At 41.9% G+C, this 18,998-nt stretch overlaps 1 protein-coding gene across 1 annotated transcript in view; it reads left to right on the plus strand.

The window, feature by feature from the left end:
* Positions 1–204: 204 nt before the first annotated feature.
* Positions 205–18,998, plus strand: part of TCP1 (t-complex 1) — a 1,162,065-nt gene continuing 1,143,271 nt past the window's right edge. Inside the window, exon 1 of the mRNA XM_044075988.1 lies at positions 205–408. Coding sequence (XP_043931923.1) covers positions 345–408 — 64 coding nt within the window. The 5' untranslated portion in view covers positions 205–344. The remainder of the gene's footprint in view (positions 409–18,998) is intronic.

Consider the following 18,998-nt stretch of genomic DNA (forward strand, 5'->3'; position numbering starts at 1 on the left):
ACAGTCGGAAGCAAAACAGAACGACAACAGGAAATGAAACAACAAATGTCTCGCAAATCAAACTAGTGCTGCCAGTTTGAGTAACTGTTCTGTAAATTCTCAGTTTCATCACCATGGAAATAAAAGAAATACTTTAGCTAAAACGCAAATATACGTATATGCGTTATCGGTCATTGCACGTAAAACGCGTTTACGTTGATGCGCACCAGAAGCGTGCAGCGAATGCTCTCCGTAGTTTGTCTTTCGTATTACTCATTCTCTTTCTACCCACAACGTAGTGCGTGGAGGGTCTCTTTATCTTGTAACTTTGTGTGCCTTTACAAAATTGTTAATATACCTTCAAGATGGAAGGTCCCCTCAGTGTTGCTGGTGAACGAAGTTCTGGGGATAATGTCCGGACACAGAATGGTAATTTTAATTTGCGGAAGTTTCACCCCCCCACGGGTAGTAAGACATGTTGATAGGGTTGAGTTTAGCCGGTTAATTACAAGTCGGTATGTCAGCGCACGTGTTGTGAATGTAGTGCTGATTTTGTTTATTTCGTTTGTAGTTTTAAGTATGTAGATTGTTGAGTATAGGTAATGTATTAGATCGGGGTAATTGTTTTGGGGAGGTGGACTGTGCAGCATTTATTTGGAGTAGGTATTGATCACGGTTATAGGCGTTGCCTGTCACTTTTTGTGATTTAAGTTTTATTACAAGGCTTTTCATTTATGGATATCGAATGAACTACCAGTCACTTATGTGTGTACATTATTCTGTCTGTATGATTGTGGAGTACTTGAGCAGATAATCTTTTGCATTCTCACTTGTGTGGAATAGGGTTCTGCTCTCTTTTTCCCCTTTAAGTGAATATTTAATGATACGTGGATTAATATTTTGGTATGCATTTTTGAACATAAGGTGTTTCTCGATCCCACCCAGTCTTTTTTTCCCCCTTAAGAGTCCTGTTTCCTTGGATAATGTTTTCTACTTGTTCAGAATTAATTGTATACCTTTTCTGTTGCTGTGTCAGTTACCATATGTACTTGTGTTATAACTCCTCACTCCTTTTATTGAATTAGTATTGTGAGCTTACACTTGCTTACTGTGTACAAGTACTCCTGTATATGCAATTGTTATTGATGTATTCAAATACCTGTGTGGAACATTATGTATGCCCATTGGGCCACGAGGAGCCCGTTTTCAATGGAGTCTTGGGGAGAAAAGCTCCAGAAAATTGCAGATTAACATAAGAGTAAGCTATTACAGAAATGTAATGTGCACAAATGAAGCAAAGTTAAACAAGTAGAAAAACACAAATTAGTACAATGTGATAAGAGTAATATTTACAGCCAACATTTTTAAGTTTAACATATTAGCACAATGCAATAACAGAAACTAAATTGTTTAACAGTTATGCTGATTAATGCAGTTCACTTTTAGGTTACGGAGTTGTACCATTCTAGGAGTTATGCCAATTCCTAGAGTTTATTAGGGGTACAAAACAATGCGAGGCTATTCTGAATTATAGCTTAGAGAGAGTAGCTATAGTGTAGGGAGATTATGTGGGGTGGGAGCAAGAGCATTCCCACACTGAAGTTAGGTGTGTGTGAAGTAATTTTTTTTGAATGAAGATGGGTTGTTGGTGGTGCAGATGAGAGGTGGGAGGGAATAGCAATGGCATCCTAGAGAGGACATTAGATGTTTGCCTGGTGGGTGGGCAGGTTTATGCAGTTCAATTAGATTTTGGGAATTAGATCTCAAAAGTCTATTTGGTTGGTGCATTTTAAAGGTGGTGGGGCGAAATTGAAGTGTATTAACCCACCTCCGAGTTTGCACAGGAATCGGCGTGCCCGCTGTGATTGACATGCTGGAGGTTAACGGCAGTGTGCCGTGATTGATACGCAGTGCAAATGTAACAGTAAATCCGTGTCATGTAGCAGAAACAGAATTAAAAACAGATCATTTAATAAGCACAATAATGACATGACTGGCCTTTCCATTCAAATGTTCCACAAGCATCTTGAAAACAAAGTACTGTTATGAAAGAAAATAACACATTCAAAACTAAATTGAGATATTAATTGTGGTTGGCACAGCTCTTGAAATATTGGAGTTGCTCTTCAAAGTGTTACTCTTTTCTTCATATGTTACACCTTTTGTAAAGGGGTTTAATTTTTTAATAACTGTACTAAACCTGTTCAAAGACTCTTATGTGAAATAAATGAGGGGGGAGAATATGGAGCCTTTAATAATAACTTCAGTTGGGCAGCTCACGGCACAGCTGCAAAATATCATTGCCAGGATAACTTGTCTGCCTTATGCCCTTTGCACTACGACAGCGTCCTAACTACAGTCCTAAGCAGCATATAGTCAGTTTCACAGAATGACTCAATATTTTGCTGTAATGTGTATGTTTGTAAGAGAATGTAGGACATGACAGATGGCACTTTACCCTTTTTGAACCTAAACATAGTTACAAGGAATCACTCGCACAACCCTGCACATAGTATGTCTTGAAAGCAAGTGCAAATCATCACTAATGTCATGATCAGTCAACTCTCCCTATTTAAAGGATGTCTTGATTTTTGATTCGATTTTAGCTCTCTACCTCTTGATCCATGCTAAAACTGGTGACATGGGGAAAAAGTGATGACTTGCTCTAAAGGCAATTACTTCTTTCACTTCACAAAATGTATATTTCACATTCTTTAATTGTGTCAATGTCTTGCGTTAATGACACTAATATTTTAAAATGTGTTTGATTTTAAAATAAAGTAGTCGTGATATAGCACGAAAAATATTTAAAAACTGCTCTATTAATGGCGAAATATAGGTCTAAATTACCTTGTGTTTTGGTGGCATCTTTCAATCAAACTGTGGGTGGGTGCAGTCAAAATGGTCACAGGTGGGGTTTGGGTGAGGCTTGCTACTGCGCATCTGGTGGGTTAATACACTTTAGTTTCGCCGGTGGTGGCAAGAGAGGGACAGAGAGAGGGGGTGAAAATAAAGTTTGTGTGCTTGGACAAGTTGAATATAGATGAGGTGATTGGACAGCTCAAGCCAATTCGGTTGGTGTAGTGCAATGCAGTGATGGGATGTCTTAGGTTCATAGGTGTGTACTAGGCTAATGGCCTTGGAGCCTTTACAAGCCTAGCCCATAGGATTACCCAGGCATCGTGCCATCCGACCTTGGTTCCCAGTGCCTCTGTAGAGTAGAGTCACTGGAGTAATCCCCGGGGAGAATTTTCTATTTCCCATCCACTCATCAAGATTCCTCTTGAAGAGGGCCAGTGAGGTGCTCTGCTTGACATGTATGTGAAGTTTATTCCATAGCATGGGCAGTCACTGGGTTATGAACCTGTCCCTCCAGCACGTTCTGTTGATTATGGTAATGAGGAGGTTTCTGGAGCGTGTGGTGTGGAGGGATTAGGGTTTCTTTAGATGTAGCATTTCTAACAGAGCTGGGTCAGACCTGGCTTTGTAAGTCAAGCAGAGATCGCCTCCAAGTCGACGATGAGAGAGAGAAAATAGTTGGAGGTTTTTGAGTCTGTCCATATAGGACAAATGTTTAAGGCCTAGCATCCACTTTGTGAGGTACTTGTGCAGTCTTTCCAGTTGTTGCAGGTGTCTAGTAAGGTACATGCCAAATGGGGCATTGTACTCTATGATTGGCCTAACGAGGGAAGAGTAAAGGGAGATAATGACCTCCTTTTTTTTTTTTTTTTTTTTTACTGGATGCAAAACCCTTAGCAATGAGATGTGCCACATAGGACTTTCTGACCACAGTGCCAATGTGGTGGTCAAAAGAGCGGTTGCTGTCAACCTGTGTTCCCAGATCTCTAACACATTCTGTGTTCAGGTGGACTGCCATTGATGTGATAATTCATGGGATCTGGGTTTTTCCAAAAGGGGATAAAGACGTATTTTTTGGTACTGAGCTTAAGGCCATGGTTCTGACACCAGTCATTGGTCTCAGTGAGGCCTTTCTGTAGGATGTCAACATCACTTGGGGAGTTAATAGCGGCTCCCAACTTGCAATCGTCTGTGAACTTTGTTAGCCAGAGTCCCTTTGTGTTGGCCCGGACTTCAGAGAAGTAGATACCAAACAGGAGAGGACCCAGGACTGAACCCTGTGGGACTCAACTCCTGATTGGTCGGCAGTCTGACTTGGAGTCAGCTACTTTCACACTGTGGGTTCTATCTGTGAGCCCTTTTGCGACCCACTTAGTGATACAGGGGTTGATGTCTAGCTTGGTGAGTTTTTTTATGATTTGTGAGTGGGGATGGTATCGGAGGCCTTTGCCAGATCAAGGTAGGCTGTATAAACCACCTTGCCTTCATCCACGGCTCTGGTGACCGATTCATAGAAGTCGACCAAGTTGAGCAGGCATGATCTACCCTTCACAAAACCAAACTGTGTGGGATCCAGAGTTTGGAGATTCCTTATATCTTTGTTTATTAGGTTCATGATAATGTGTTCCATTGCTTTGCATATCAGGCTAAATGGGGTGATGTTATCCAGGGTCTGTAGTAGGTCTGCCTTTGTGGAGAGGGATGACTGTAGCAATGTGCCATTGGGTAGGGACAAAGCCTGAGGTGAGGCTGTGATTGAACAGGGCACACAGGTGAGGTGCCAGTTCGCTCTGTAGTTCATGTAGAATACAGCCAGGGATATTGTCAAGTCCCATAGAAGCTGTATTCTTGGCCTTGGACAGTGCTGTTTTAACCTGTGCAGCAGTAATACTAGATGCCTGGCAATCGTATTGTGATTAGCCCTTTGGGGGGGGGGGGGTAAAGTTGGCACTGAATCTGTCTGCCAGTATATTGGCAATATCTCTTGGCTCAGTATAGGAGGCACCATTGTGCAGTAGCTCAGAGGAAATCTGGGTATTGCTGTGGAGATTCTTTGCATAACTATAGAAGGTCTTGTTTTTACCGTCTGCTGCAATTCTGTTTTCATAGCTAGCTTTGGAGGATTTGATGAGGGATCTCTAGTTTTTGTTGAGGCTGATAAGGGAGTTTTTCCATTCATGGACTTCACCTTATTCCACTTCAGTTTTCTCCTTTTGTAGTGTTTGTTCATGTCAGAGGATCAACAGATTGGCTTCCTTTTTTGGAGGAGAGTGTCTTTGTTCTATTGGGTATGGCGAGATCCTTGCATTTGTGTACGTGTTCATATAGTGCATTGGTGTATGATTCGGAGGTCATGCAACTGTTGTCCATTTGCATGGGTGTCGTGAAGTTAGCCGCCTGTGTTTTTAGGAGCCCAAAGTTAGCTTTGGAGAAGTTTTTCATGGTGGTTACCTTTGCGGGGGTGGGAGGGATGTGGATTTCCAAGGTGATTAGTTTGTGTTTGGATCTAACCAGGGAGGAGTTGACTATTCGTGTAGAGCAGCAGTCGCCCATCTTGGTAATGACCAGCTCAAGGATGTTGCTACTTCTAATGGGGGTAAGAATTAGCTGGTCCAGGGCATTGGAATTAATGAATTTCAGGAAACGTTGTGCAAGTTTATTGGTACATGAGTAGTTTTCCCAGTTAATGGAAGAGTAGTTGAAGTCGCCCAGTATGAGAGTGTTAGGTTGGAAACTAATATTCTCCAGGGTGCTTAGGAACATGTAGTGCGAGTCTTGGAACATGGTTGGGGACTTGTAGCAGGCTGCCTTACCCAATGTTAGCTGCACCTGAAGTATCTGTGATGCATTATGTTGGCCTACCAGTCTGGAGGTGTGCACATCCTTTATGAATATGGAAACGCCACTGCCTTTGGCGCTTCAGTCCAAGTTCTGGGGCCGAAAGGTGTGGAATAAGTTATAGCCTGGTAATGCAGGTGGGCTTTCTGCAGCCTTGAACCAGGGCTCTGTTACAGCACTAATGTTTGTTTTCTATTTTAAGGAGTGCTTTGAGAGAGTGCATTTTGAGATTTGACTTCTAGCGTTGAGCAGCCTGACCCTCAGATTGCATTTGTTTGTAGCTGGAACACCACCTAAAAAAGGCACTCTAGGGGTGGCAAGAGCCTTGGCCAGTATCTGGTAGCCTAGGGGTGACAGATGCAGTCCATCTCTGGCAAAGCATCGAGGTCTGTCAGTCATGTCATCCCAGGCAGACAGATATGGATCCCTTTAGAATGACGCCGGAAACTTAGTGAATTGTTGAAATCCATCATTTTCTGCTTGTAATGTGGTATCATTCTGAGTGATGGCAAGATGCTGCTCAGGGCTAGGGTCATACCCTCCTGGGCTACATAATCTGAGAGCTCCTCCATGTCTCTCTTCATGTAGTCCAGGGAGATGCGTCTCAGGTCATTCACACCCACATGTACAATGACAGTCATATTTGTACCTGTTGTTGAGGGACCCGAGGGTGCGCATTATGTGGCGGATCCTGGCAGCTGTTACTTTCGCCTTATTCAACCTAGTGAGTGGGACATCAGTGTGCCTCACTATTGGCTCACTTATGACTAGTGTGTTGGGCATGCTGTTTTGCCTTGGGGGCTTTGGTTGAGTGGCACACTATTTAGGAGAGTTGTGTCTCATGATTAGTGTTTTGTTGTGGTGTTTTCGGATTTTACCTACTAGACGTTCATTAACTGCAGGGTTGGTGTTAGCATTTCGGGGGCCCCCAGCAAGGTTAAGGAGGGGACCCCGGACACTTAAAGTCTAAGAATCACCCTATCTTTGCCAACCCTCCTAATCAACATTTTAGTTTATGCTGCAGAGTTTTACGGGTAGTACCTAAAGATAAACTGTAGCTACAATGTTCTCAGTTTGACAAGCCTGTGTCCAACCATTATTTTGGACCACTTCACAGATGGGCATTGACAGTGACTGACATTTTATTTCCAGTAATGATACGTTACAGTAACTCTGTTTGGCTGGCCATAGGGGAAATGGTGCCATAGACAGAGTTCATGGTGCCACTCCACTGCCTACTCTTTTTACCCCCCACCACACACACGTTCTCCAGTTTTCTTTCCTTGCTCTGTGGAATTTTTGTAGGTTCATAGGTGATTACTAGGCAAACTGCATAAGAGCCCCTAGAAACCTAGCCAATAATACCCAGGATATGACAATATTATATCTTAATTCCCCAGATTTGGGTAGTATCGGGTTAGCGGGTCTCTGGGTGTTGGAGCCTTTGGGTCATTTTATGGACTGCCTCTGCCCATAAGGGACATGGGTGGTACCCTTGGAGTGAGTTTATGGTTCCCTGTGCATTTATCCGAATTCTTTTTGAAGAGGGTGAGGGATGTGCTTTTTTTCACGAAGATGGGACGTTTATTCCTTTTTCATGAAGATGGGAAGTTTATTCCTTAGATGAGGAGCCATTAGAATACGAATCTCTCACCAGAAAGTTCTGTTAGGCACAAATAAGGTTGAGGTCCATGGAATGCGTAATCCTAGTTTAATTTTTCTTGGAAGTATGCAACATTTTCAAAAGGGCTGGATCAGTGAATGCTTTGTAGGTAAGGCTTAAGTCACCACTTAATAAAAGATGTGAGATGGAGTAAAGAAATAGGGCCTTTAGTCAGTCTGCATAAGACATGTGTCTTATACTTTTGTATTTTTATTTTTATTTTTTTTTAAGGGAAAAACCTTTGGGGCTGCTCCAGTTGGTTTAAATGCCTGGTTAGGTACACACAGGAGCATTGTACTCTATTATGGGCCTGATAAGGGCCGACTACATTGGCAGTATGACGTCCTTTGATCTTGATGCAATGCTTTTACTTATAAGTTGAGCTACATGTATGGATTTACCAATTACCGTTACTAACTGCTAGTCAAAGTTTAGGTTCACATCTATCTGTGTTCCTAGGTCCCTCACCACTGGGTGTACTTTTAGGGGTGTGCTATTAATGTTATAATTTGCAGTGATTTCTGATTTACTAAAGGGTATGATTATGCATTCTTCAGCATTTAGTCTCAGACCATGGTTTTGGCACCAGACGTTTGTCATTTTTAGGCCTGTTTGCAGGATGTCGGCATCATTTGAGGATTCAGTAACTGCTCCCACTTTACAGCTGTCAGTGAATTTGGGTGAGCTAGAGGCTTCTAATATTGGCCTTCTGTTCAGAGAAGTGTATACCAAACAGGAGGGGTCTCAACACTGAGCCCTGTGAGACACCATTAGCAACAGTTTTCTTATCGGAAGAGGATTTGATTATCCAGACGTGTGTCCTTTCAGTTAGCCAGTTTGCTATTCATCTCATGGTGTAGGGATTTATGTCTAAATTAGTAAGTTTATGTATGGTCTCCGGGTAGGGTTTTTTTGTTGTTGAAAGCCTTGGCCAGGTCTATATAAGCGGAGTGTACTGTTTTTTACCCTCATCCATGGCCCAAGTCCACCAGATTGTGCAGGCAAGACCTCCCTCTGACAAACCCAAATTGGGTCTGTTCCAGATGCTTGCAGACTTCCTATGTTATTGATCAGGTCAATGATTATTCTCTCTCTCTCTGGCCTTGCAAGTAAGACTGGTTAGTCTTCTATAGTTCTAAAATGCATTTGAAGTCTTTTCTATAACCTTTTTTCCAATAATGGCTTGAATGAAAATTGTGATCAAGGGGGAAAAAAATCAGTATTGCTCTTCAACTTTACATTTTCTTGCATCCTTACCTGGCCAAGACAGCACATTAATAACCCTGTAGAAAGTTAAACCAGTTAAATGGGTGGAGGGGTCTGGGGGCCACAAGTGACACAGAAGCCAAACAGTTCAGATGCTCTGAGGAGCATTTTAGAGCATTTTCCCAACCTTTTGATCCAGTGATGGCCTGAGCAAAAATCATGAGTAAGAAAATAATTTCAGTCTAAATATTTATTTTCTTTCAAAGAAAATGCAAGTTGTGCCTAAGGCTAAACATTCAAGGATGGCAAAGTATTGGCTCGCAGTGAACTAACAAGGAATAGTCACGGTCTGTGCATCCTTCTGGTGTTAGACTGGGATGGAAGCAGATGTTCAAATGACTACAGTTATGTATTTCAGGTGTCTGTCATACATATACATACCATGCCCTGGCACTCCTCACCCCTATGCCTAAAGGTAACAGTCTGTATACAAGTCTTATGTTTAATTGGAATGAACTCAACCCCAGCACAAACTATAATAACCTCCTGTGCACATTTCTGAAGTTTCTTTGTAGGAAAATTTAAAAAAGTAATGACCACACCTTCTTAGCCTCAACACACAAGCTACAGCAAACATCTGTACAGACCTCTGAGCAGAGGTAGTTTTAGTATGGGCGTAGCTGAGGTCAGAGGTCACCACTAAGTCCATGTCAAATTCCACTTGTACTGTTTGGGGTGTAGGACCACTAGACCCCTAGAAGCTCTAAAGGTTTGAATGTTCTGTGGTGTGTGTTGTACCTTATTTTTAAAAGGTGATACTTGTAACTCTTCTGGGTAGTGGAAAAAATGCAGTTATGCAAGTGCCTAGTATTAATGTGTGTGCAGATACAAATCAGTGATATGTTTATTATATACGTGTACACACACACACCGCATGCTCACCATCGGGGAATCTGGAAGGAATGTTAGTTTACCTACTGCATGTCTTTAAGGTGCAGGAGGAAACCACAGTGCACAGATCGACACACACAAAGCTAGGGAGGAGGGTATGTAGACTCTACCTATAAAAAGCCACAGTCAAGACCTCAACCAGAGCAAAGCATGTGAAATGGCAGTGCTGCTCCCTGTACCACTTTAGCAATGAGCAGTTGCTTTCACACACCTACTCCTCTTGCCAAACCTCTAAAGATTGCCACCTATCATTTAAGTGAAAGCCGCACACAAGCCTAATGCCAGTGGTAATTATATCTGTGATAGGATAAGAAAGTATTGCAAGATTGCTACACTTATACTATAGCCCCCCCCCCAAACTTAAGCTGTAATAATACTAGTTGTCCACTGATTTCAGCAAATGCCAATACATTGTGTGACACTAATACCACCATACCAGATCAGTGATTGTTTAGCAGTTGTCAGGAGTAATATACACCTGTCCTTGTCCCTGATTTTGCCTATTTTTGCCCTATCCATCATAAAAAAAATTTGTTTTGCTTGTAAATAATTCAGGATTACAGACTGTTAATAATGCTAGGCATTACTGTTCCATACTTGCTGTCCAAAAATTCATGCCAGTGCAAAAAGTGAAATTAACTTTAAGTGAATTGGAGCAATATGTAAAATGTGTTCTTGATACTGAACCTTTATTCTGCTATTTTTGACTTTGTCCAGAATTCTTGAGCAAATAGGTTGAGAATTTTGGTATTTGGTGTCCTGCCGGTGTTTTTTAACACTTCCTGAACATCCCCTGAAGATCAGTAGCAGCTGCTGTTCTTGAAATCCCTGGTAAGCACTGAGATCAGTCGATCTTCTGATCTTGTAAGGCTTTTCTCACTCATGTTCATTTACTGATTACTGGTTTTATACTAACAAGGTCATATCGCAGTCCTGTTTAGGATGAAGCACATTATCCAAGCACAGACTATCCCATTTTTATCATTTTTAACTCAACCAGCAGCTGCTTTTGTGGGGCCCCACAGTGTCAAAGATGAATAGGGAGTTTCTAACAGCAGAAGTATCTCGGGTGAGTAAAAACAACTGTGATGCTAGTTTTAGTGAAGACTGCCCACTAGTAGGATTTAACTAAGTCAAGGGTACTGTCTTTATCAAAAGATTTTAATGAAATTATGAAGCCTGTAACTTGGCAAAACACTGTTACTACAGCCAGGTGTATCTTTGAATTTTAAAGGAGTAGAAATGGTGCCACTCCTTGGTATTCATCATTCTAAGTCTTTTATTGCCCACCTGATTTATTAAGTACACAGGATTGCTGTATTAGCTTTTCTTGGTTTGACAAACATGTAACAAAATGCCAGCGTATGATAACAGTTGCGTTTGGGGGCTCCCCAGTGGCTGCAAGTTTTGCTGGTTCCTAAATGCATCTATGACTGATGGGGAGAGTTCTTTTTCATGAGATGTCTTTGTATGCCTTAACAAAATTTGTCATCTTAATTGGCATGCTGCTATTATAGATCATCACTGGTATCTTGAGATTAATCTGTAGGATCAAGGTTGGAAGTGCGCCTCTTTCTCCTCCCACTTTTTAAATGCAGATACATTTAGCAGATTAGAATTTGTGTAGCGTAACTGTGTTTGGTATAAACATTTATCCAAAAAGTTAAACATTTGGAATCTTTTGCTGTTAGTTTATGTTCACAATGAGCATGTGGTTTAGCTTTTTGGTACGTATATGTCTGTGATTGTAGGTTAATAATAAATATCAACTAATCTTGTTCTGTAGTCGGTGTATCTAGTAAGATGGATACTGTGTCAAGAGATTCGTATCAGTGTCATTCAGACATTTGTAGTTGATATTTTGTGTTATTACTGTGCAAAGACATACCTTGGTGAACTGCCTCTCTTCTTTCCAGTAAGCTGTTTATGGTTTACAGAGTTGTTGATGTCATAACTGTCAATGGGTACAGAACTTTGAAGTTTGTTCTGGACACGACACACCACTGGTCTGTTACAGAATACACACTCATTCACTTACTACTCACACACCATGGCCAGTTTGACGCGTGCCAGTCAGCTTACTGCACGCCTTCCAGAGGAAGCCGGAACACCTAGAAAGAGCTGATGCTGACACACCTAGGATCTACAGACTGCAGAAGGCATCCTAGTTGATATTTAAACTGGAGAATCTCTTGCTGTTTGGTAGTGCTAGTGCAATGGTTTAAAAACGTTTGTTCTGCAGAGTTTAGAGGTTGGTGTCCCTGTTCATCCCTAAAACCCTTTGGCCAATTTTTTTCTGCCGGGGAAGCCCTATTTAGCTATCTTTTCTCCAGTGGTGAGAGTTTGGTGGTAGAAAGTAGTTTAGCTAGCTGGCTGTTTAAAGCAAGCTATACCTCTAGGCTGTTTGAGGACTTCAGTGGCTGCCTGATCGGTGGAGGAAATGGTGTGCTCCTGCGCATGCACTTATTTCCGGACTTAATAGAGAAATCCCTTTCTGATGCAGTCTAAGGCGGCATGCCACTGTAGGCAGTTATAAACACCCAGCCATTACTAGGTGTCACCAGTGCAGTGAATCTAGTATTAATCTCCCTCTCCTCAGTGAATCTAGTATTAATCTCCCTCTCCTCAAGGATGAGTGAGCTGGTGTTGATGGCTCAATCTTAACCTTCCCTACACGGTCCTTCAAACACGTGTAGAGCTAATTGTGCATGGTTAATCTGGATTGTAGTTGGGGCTTCATCCTCCTGCACCATGGGGCAGGGTTTGTACTAAGCCAGTTGTGACCACTTCCAAGTGTGTGTTTCTGTTTGAGGTTCGATATGTTTCTGTACTTGGCATATGCTTTTCTGTATACAGACACCAAAGTACTTTTTTGGTATCTAGTTCAGGCTTGGGGGTGGCTTTCTGTTACAAAATCCAATTAGCTATGCTACAGTGATAACTCATTAGTATTCAAAAATGTGCATGCTGATTGGTCTGCCCAACGAGCATACCTGTTGTAAACTGAGCATATACCAATAGAAAAAAATGTAGTTGAAGTGCTCATGATCAAACCATGCCAACTGTGGGTAAGTCTTCAGGATACCCACACCCACTCATCTGTTATTGCTTAAGCAGAGCACCTCACTGGGCCTCTTCAAGAGAAATTTAGATGAGTGGATGGGAAATAGAAAATTCACCCCAGGGATCACTCCAGTGGCTCTGCTTGACAGAGGCACTGGGAACTAAGGTCGAGTGGCCCGATGCCAGGGTAATCCTGTAGGCTAGGCTTGTAAAGGCTCAAGGGTCATTAGCCTAGTACACACCTATGAACCTATATGCAGTCTGTCTTAGTCTTATTGGGAATCATGACTTCCGTTTCATTGCATAAATGTAATTCAGATTCAGCTTGGGGGCTGTCTTCCCTTGGCCACTTTTTTTTTTTTTTTTTTTTTTTTTACTTGCCTCCATTCCAGTTACCTCTCTTTTCTTGGCTTGTTCCATGCCTTTTTGAATACCTCAGTGGATTTCCTCTTCATTGAACTTTCTTTGAAGAAATAATGTTTTGAAGTTCATGGTGTAGTTGTTCCTTGTAGTCTTTGGTGTGCGCCCACTGTGACGTATCTGTTTGGCTTCAGTCATTCAGATCACCATGACATGATCTTAAATCTAATCCCTCAACTCCTAATATTGTCTAGTGTTTGTATCTTTTCCCTTGGTCTCGTACCCCTTCTATTAGCCTTTTCCATTCTTTCAGTAGGCTATTTCCTGTCTGGGTGCATCCAGAACTTGGTCAGCAGCCCCATTTCCTTTGCTTGCTGGTTTACAATCCTTCCATTTTTCTTTTCTGATAGGCTGCAATAACTGGTGTGAAGTTAAGTGCCATATGTTTGTATTTGTTTGAGATGAACCTTGATAACCACCCTTTTTACATGTATATCCTGCCTTTCGGAGGTATTTTTCCTTTTGGCCTTCCTCCTATGGGTAGTCTTTCACTGTTGCATATATTTTTGTTTTGGTTAAGACGTAGTCTGTCCAGTGTCTGTGATGTGTCTTCATCTAGCACACTGAAGAACACTGGTTCTAGGACTGATACCTTTCAGTTTTTTCTCTACTAGTCAATTTATTTCTCACCTAATTGCCCTGCTCTTCCCTCTTTTTCTACCCTTTTTTAAGCACTCCTTGTGTGTTAATCAAAAGCTTTGAAGTCTGCTGGTGCACCCATATAAATGTGGGTACATAGTTTACAGTTGTAGCCTTTTGTTTCATCTTCATTAATGTTTCAGGAAAGACTTGAAACTGTCTCAAAATGTTTCACAACACCTAGATGTACTTTTATGGACTTTTCAGGTACAAAATATCATTGGCAAATAGACAATTTTTCTTGATTTAATGTACCAGTTATTTCCTTGAATTTCCGAGTCCCTCATTTCCTTTGCCGGTGGTTCTAAATACAAGTCAAATAAAGGTGAAAAAAGACTCCTCTGCCTGGTTCTTCTGTTCAAACTCAATGTATGGGAGAGGAACCTTCCCACTTTAATTCTTGCCTCCAGTCTTTCATATGCTTTCCCAATTAATCTTATTGTATCCGGGAATGCAAATGCTTTCATTGCCCTACAAATAAAATTCCAGTTTATTCTGTTGAATTCTTGCTGAACATCAAGATCCACGAACAACAATGGCACCTTCTTACATTCTGCTTCCCTCTAGGTCATCATTGTTCTGTTAATGTCAAATTTTTGTCTCCCCTGCACAAAACCACATTGATCTGTATCTATCAATTTTGGCAGCACCTTTGCTATTCTTAGTCTGTACTAGCTAAAACGCTTTATAATTATGGGTTAAAGTTATGAGTCTAATGAAGCTGGGTCTGATGCGTCTTTACCCTCTCTGGTTAATACAGCCACTACAGTTGTCATCCAAGGTTCTGGCGCTTCCTCTCCTTTAAAAATACTATTAAACTCTTCCAGATCTTTCACTTTAATCTCTCCAAACGTCCATAGGCGTGTACCATCTGTTCTTGGAGTCTTCCTGCAGATTGGTTATACTTCACTGTTTTATCTCCCCTCCTGTAGTAAAATTTAGTTGCTAAGTTTACTTCTGTTGTTTAAGTCATTGTCCTAAAGGTTTTTGTGCTCTCGAAGTACCCCCCCCCACCCACCCTTATTTTCGCTTTAGCACTCTGCAGCTGCTCCTCTTCTTGTTTTGTGAGATTCCCCTTATTCTACAGTACGTCATTTACTGGATGTAATTCATATTACTAAAGTGCATCTCTTTCTCTTTTTATTTTTAAATTCCATTTTCATTTTGTCCCACTCATTTTCCATCCCCCTGAAGAAATTTCCATCTTCTGTAATTATTGAATAACCTGCACTACCCATTACATAAATTCCTCTTTTAAACAGGTAGGAGGGAAAATGCCAGTGTCTCTCTCTTTACTTCACTGACTCTGCATCTTTGTCTTAGTTTTTATCAGTGCTTTATCTGATGTAATTATTGGATGTGTATTGAAGCTTTCAATGCACATGTCCAGTCTAGCCCAGTTATTGTACCTTGGGATATAATGATATGTAAATTCTGTGCAAGTTCCTAATACTGATTTTTGTCACTTTTTCCAACAACTTTTTTTCAACCAAGTTTATCACTATTCACTTCTCTAATGGTACTAAAATAGAACCTACTGACCAAACTAATTTTTTAGGTGTCACAATAGATGACCGACTAAAATTTGATAAACACATCTACCTAATAATCGGGTGTCAAAATAGATGACGGACTACTGATTTATTATATAGAGATGTTTATCAAATTTTAAAGTCCACGTCAAACTTGGTACCCCCTACAGAACCAAACCTTACCTCGCATATGAAGCCAAGCTAGCCACAGCTAGATCGCTCTTGCTATCTTCACTCCTTTACTGCTCTACTATCTTCACCAACCTTCGTAAGACTGACCTTTAATAACTTAGTCATGCTACAACAAGATAGCGCAGTTTGTAGCCAGTAAACCCTATAAAACATGCTCTGTTCAACAGCTCAAATGGCTAGAACTGCCCAATCTCTTATCACGAAACTAGCTTATGTTTGTTCGTAGTCATTCACAACCCCTGTAACTGCCCTGCTCTCTCAAACCTGTTACAACCCAACTCAACCTGTAGAACCCTTAGATCATCCAACAAATTTATCCAGCTCAGAATCTGTAGTTTTATTGGTCATTTTGGGCTGTTTCTATCCCTTTCATCTTTGTTTAAAAACCCATGTTTGTGTGTTTTTTGCGCTTGTATTACCTCAGCAAGATCCTGCCTGGGTGTCCTGCAGAGTTCTACAGCAGCAGAGAGAGGTAAAAGACTTTGAGTGGATTAAGTACCCCTGTTTTGCTTTTTAGTGCTTATTTTCACTAACCGCACTATTCCGAGTGTTTTTAATAAATTTGCAACTTATTTGAACTGTTTTTTTGAATTCTGTTACTGTTTGCACTGAACTGATTGTTTTTAAGTGTTTTTCAATTGTTTAACTGTTGTGGGCTACACACTCCAGTGCAATAGCCATTTTTTCTGCCTTGAAAGTGTTTGTATTACTGTAGCTGTTTTAATTTTCAAAAAAAAAAAATCTCTACTAGTTTCCTACCTTTCTATTACAAGTAGAGTCCGGTTTTCAGATTTTGTTGAATTCTGGGCTGTTTTGTAGTTTCTGTGTTGCCCAGACCTTACTAAGATGGAAGGAAGCTCCTCTGTTCATCAGTGAGAGTGGTGAGCTAAGATGGAAGGAAGCTCCTGTGTTCATCAGTGAGAGTGGTGAGCTTTGAGCAGCCTGTCTGTCGCTGGAGGAGTGGTTACAGCTAAGAATCTATAGTTTTATTGGCTATTTTTGGGCTATTTCTATTCCTTTCATCTTTCTGTTTAAAAACCCATGTTTGCCCAGCGCCGTTTAACTTGGGTTAAACTATTACTGGCTCCAGGAAGTCTGCTCTTCAAGTTTTCCCTTAGAGGTAGCCAGTTCTGTTTTTAAGCACTCGGACCTGTTCCTTGTAGCTCAGCACTTGCTAAGAAACCGATGTAAGCACTAGATAAGCCATAAATTGCTACAGCACTCAACTCTTCTTACAAAGTAAGAAAACACGGTTAGTACTTAAAGTACCCATCCAGGCATGTCCAAGGGTCAGCTCCTGATGTTTTTTCCTGTCCACCTGGTGAGTCTGGGTATCCTGATTGCCTTCTGTACACAGACAACTCTCTCCTCCTACCACTACAACCTGTGGGGGGTGCACTTATATTGCCAAATTGGAAGCCAAGACTGGACTAGTCAGTCAGGAGGAGAAGGTAAACACTTGCACCACACCACACAACCTATAATCCTTCAAACCTACCTCCAGAGCTGAAACGCAAACAACCAACACCGCCCAACACAACCCAAGTAACGCACAACTCACAAAACCAGTGTGGCACTCAACCTCAGCCTCTAAGGCAAAACAACGTAGCCAGCACACCACAAGCAAACTGATGTCCCACTCACCAGGCTAAACAAGGAGAAAATTACAGTAAACTGCCTGTCGGGTGCCAGGATCTGCCACATAACACATGCCCTTGGGTCACTGCACAACAAGTACAAATATGACTCCATCATTGTTCATGTTTGAGTGAATGACCCGAGGCGTACCTTCTTGGACTACATGAAGAGAGACATGAGTAGCTCTCGGATCTTGTAGCCCAGGCAGGTATGACCCTAGCCCTGAGTAGCATCCTGCCATCACCCATAATGATATCTCAATACAAGGACAAAGTGATAGACTTCAACAGTTGGCTAAACTTCTGGTGTCATTCTAAGGGGATCAAGTATCTGTTAGCTTGGACTGACATGATTGACGAGCCATGATGCTTTGTCAGAGATGGACTGCACCTGTCGCCCCTGGGTTTCCGGATACTGGCTAAAGCACTTGCCACCTCCATAGTGCCTTTTTAGGCAAAGTTCAAATGACAAAATTATCACTGTAACTGGTACAAGCAAACAAAATCTGAGGATAATGCTACTCTGTGCTGGAAGTCTAAACCTCAAAATGCATTCACTCGAGGCACTCCCTAAAATGGAGAACATCGACATCTGTGCAGTGACAGAGACCAGGTTCAAGGCTCCAGAGAGCACCCCTGCAATACCAGGCTGCAATTCATACCACACCCATCGGCCATATAACCTGGACCGAAACACCAGAGGTGGAGGTGTCGATATTCACCAAGGATGTCCACATCTCCAGGCTAATTGCCCAACATAATGCATCCGAAATTCTTCAGGTGCAGCTAACACTGGGCAAGACTACAATCCAAATTGTAGCTTGCTACAGATCCCCCACCATGCCCGAAGACTCCCACTCCACTTTTCTTAACATACTGGAAAATATTAAGGTACCACCCAACACCCTCATATTGGGAGACTTCACCTACCCCGCCATTAACTGGGAAAAGTACTCATGCACCCACATATTGGCACAGCGTTTTTTGGAATTCATAAATTCCAATGCCTTGGATCAACTGATCCAGACCCCTACCAGGGGCAGCAATATCCTAGATCTGGTCATTACCAGCATGGGAGATTGGTGCTCCACACCAGAGGTCAGACATCCACATCCTGCCCCACCCCCTGTTATGGAAACCACCATAAAAAAACTTCTCCAAAGCCAACTTCATGCTTCTTAAGACAGAAATGGCTAACTTCACCACACCCATGCAGTCAGTCAGTAGTTGTACAACCGCCGAATCCTACATCAGTGCACTGTATGAACACGTACACGAGTGCATGGACCTTGCCATCCCAAATAGAACCAAGAAGCTATCCTCAAAAAAAAAAAAAAAAAAAAAATCTGGTGGTCCCCTGCCATTAACCAGCTCTACAGCAGAAGGAAGAAACTTGGAGTAAAATCTCAAGATTGGAAAAACTCCCTTTGTCAGCCTCCGTAAGAAGCCGAGATCTCTCTTAAAATCCTCCAAAGCTAGTTACGAAAACAAAATCACCACGGATTCTAAAGACAACCACAAGGCATTCTATAACTATATGTCAAGAATCTCTGTGGCAACACTCTGATCTGCTCTGAGCTACAGCACGATGGCACTAAACATACAGAACCAGCAGATATTGCCAACATCCTGGCAGATGGGTTCATTGCAAATTTCACCCCCAAAAAGGCCTGTCTCTATACCAGATATATGCCAAGTCCCTGTAATCACGACCACATAGGTGAAAAACGCACTCGTCAAAACCACAAATACAGTATCCATGGGACCTGACAATGTCCCAGGCTGTGTTCTGCACGAACTACAAAGTGAACTGGCACCTCACCTAAGTACCATGTTTAGTCATAGCCTCACTACAGGTTTTGTGCCTATTGAATGGTGCACATCTGCGGTGATCCCACTCCACAAGGGGAGGGATCCACCGCGGACCCGGTGAACTACTGACTCATCAGCCTGATTAGTCTGGTCTGCAAGACCATGGAATGTATCATCATGGAACTTAGACATAGGTAACCTGCAAAT

The sequence above is a fragment of the Protopterus annectens genome, chromosome 1.part0 (genome assembly GCF_019279795.1).
Source record: "Protopterus annectens isolate FY-2018-M chromosome 1.part0, PAN1.0, whole genome shotgun sequence".
Classification (NCBI taxonomy): Eukaryota; Metazoa; Chordata; order Ceratodontiformes; family Protopteridae; genus Protopterus; species Protopterus annectens.